Source organism: Pyxicephalus adspersus, chromosome 6 (assembly GCF_032062135.1).
Source record: "Pyxicephalus adspersus chromosome 6, UCB_Pads_2.0, whole genome shotgun sequence".
In the NCBI taxonomy this organism is placed as follows: Eukaryota; Metazoa; Chordata; class Amphibia; order Anura; family Pyxicephalidae; genus Pyxicephalus; species Pyxicephalus adspersus.
In genome coordinates this window covers 105,846,296-105,848,645 of record NC_092863.1, presented here as the reverse complement: position 1 = coordinate 105,848,645, position 2,350 = coordinate 105,846,296, and the positions used below count along the sequence as shown (strand labels likewise).

The following is a 2,350-nucleotide window of genomic DNA, read 5'->3' as shown; positions in this document are numbered from 1 at the left end:
TTCAGCTCTGCAGGCTTCACATCTCCCAGGTCATAGGACCTCCCCACCTGGATAATGCAAACAGAAACCCAAACATGCAATTATGAAGGCTGTTATTGAAAGATACTTTTGTTCCTTTTCAATAAATAACCTATAACACCTGTAACTTTACCCAACCTGGGGAGGACAGCTAGGACTTTATTTAATGTAAATCTGAACTCCAGGCTTCTCTTTAGTCCGGCACATTTGTAAATACCATTCAGCCATGTATGTAGACAGTATGTGACTGTAAAAAGGCATCAGGGGATGAAAGGATGTATATTATAATAAAATAAGGTCATTGATTTAGGATTTACAGCTATATTCAATGGTTATGTTTACTACCTGCCATGGACCCTTTATCAGTAGAGCCACACAGATATCTGTTTCAAGGCACAGAGTTATATAATCCCCATGAACCGATCAGAACAGATCATCTCTTTATTATGGATTCTCCTCTCTTTCAGGTGCTCCGACCGGTAAATACCTCAATGAGGACTGCAGCCATTGGCAGCTCCATGCTCACTACTATCCGCCACTGCTTCGCTCTGCTTCTGTGCGTAAGTTCATGGTGGGGTATGAGATGTTGGCCCAAGCTCAGAGAGACCTGACAGCGGAGCAGGTGAGCTGACGCTCTTATAGAGGGAAAGGCAATTTCTTCATATGGTAGAATTTTGCAGCTTAGGGCTGATCTTTGCAATACAGATTTCCAGGGGTTGGCAGCATTCAGAGGTCACTGCTGTCTCCCTCTGTCTCCGGTAATTCTGTGTAGGTTTAATCTGTATTCAATATACAATCCCATATCTGCTCCAATATCTACTTCAAGCCATATACAAGTAAGCCAATGCTTAGGAACTCCTTTCCCTGCTCTTATATATTCCTTTTTTTGTAGTTCCAAAGCAGATAAATTGCCTGATGTTGCAAAGGTGAAAGAATGTATAACCGCCTTGTTATTCCACCAGCATTGAGTTACAGTGGTACCTTGGTATAAGTCCTTAATCCGTTCCAGATCCTTGGACTTATACCAAACAAATTTCTCCCAAAAGAAATAAAGGGAAAATAAGCAATTAGATGAAATAAATGAAAATGTAACCTCACTTTACCTTGCTGAGAAGAGCTGAGTGCCTACTAGGATGGTGCTGAGAAGGGAGGAGGAGGAGATGTTCTGTAATTCACAGAGAGTTTTAGCGCGGGTTGTTCTTTGAATGGTAGCAACTGGCGTACTGACCCTCGTGGGCAGTCGTGGCTTTGTCTCAAGTGAGGTAAATAAGGGTAGCGTGTGGTGTTGTGACTTATTTTGACCCATACAAGTTCTAGCACAAAGGTTGTATACCAAGCAAGATTTTTTGTGTCCAAATAGGATTTATACCAAGTTGGACTTATTCCAAAGCGGACTTATACCGAGGTACCACTTTTTTTCCAATTCTCCTATTCACTATCACTAAATGGTCTCACAAGGTGTAACTTTCACCCCTGCTTGTCTGCATCATTGTGAATGTCCACCCTGTAATCCCAAACACCACCCCAAGCTCCAGTCTTCTACAAAGCTGTTGTAGATAGTGTGGCCTCCCTGCACAGTAATCCGCACACTCCTCCTGTGCCAGGGTGACAACACTACTCCTGCAGAGATACAATACAGTGAGGACGTGTTGTCACCTTAGGACTGTGTGTGTGTTAGCAGAATCAATAGGTGAAAATAAAATAAAAAGAATTTATCAGTAAAATAAATGCAATGGTCAGTAGATGCTCAGGATGATCAATAGAGAGTTACAGTGGTACCTTGGTATAAGTCCTTAATCCGTTCCAGATCCTTGGACTTATACCAAACAAATTTCTCCCAAAAGAAATAAAGGGAAAATATTTAATCCGTTCCCATGAAAAAAAAAAGTCCTATTGTATTGGCATATTATACATTGATGGGGCTGTATAAAATAATTTAAACACTGCTTAATACTAAAATAAATAAATACAAAAGCAATTAGGTGGAATAAATGAAAATGTAACCTCCTTACCCTTGCTGAGAAGAGTCGAGTGTCTACTAGGATGGTGCTGAGAAGGAAGGAGGAGGAGATGTTCTGTAGTTCAGAGTTATAGCGCGGGTTGTTCACTGAATGGTATCACCTGGCGTACCGACGCTCGTGGCTTTGTCTGGAGAGAGATAAATAAGAGTAGCATGCAGTGTTATCACTCATTATGACCCATACAAGTTCTAGCACAAAGGTTATATACCAAGCAAGATTTTTTGTGTCCAAACAGGATTTATACCAAGTTGGCCTTATACCGAGGTACCACTTTATTTCCAATTCTCCTATTTACTACCGTGTTTCCCCGA

At 41.1% G+C, this 2,350-nt stretch overlaps 1 protein-coding gene across 1 annotated transcript in view; it reads left to right on the top strand.

Annotated features, from left to right (window-relative positions):
* The window catches only part of GALT (galactose-1-phosphate uridylyltransferase), an 11,769-nt gene that overhangs the window by 7,353 nt on the left and 2,066 nt on the right, over positions 1 to 2,350 (top strand). Inside the window, exon 10 of the mRNA XM_072413597.1 lies at positions 486 to 640. Within this exon, the coding sequence (XP_072269698.1) occupies positions 486 to 640 (155 nt within the window). The remainder of the gene's footprint in view (positions 1 to 485; positions 641 to 2,350) is intronic.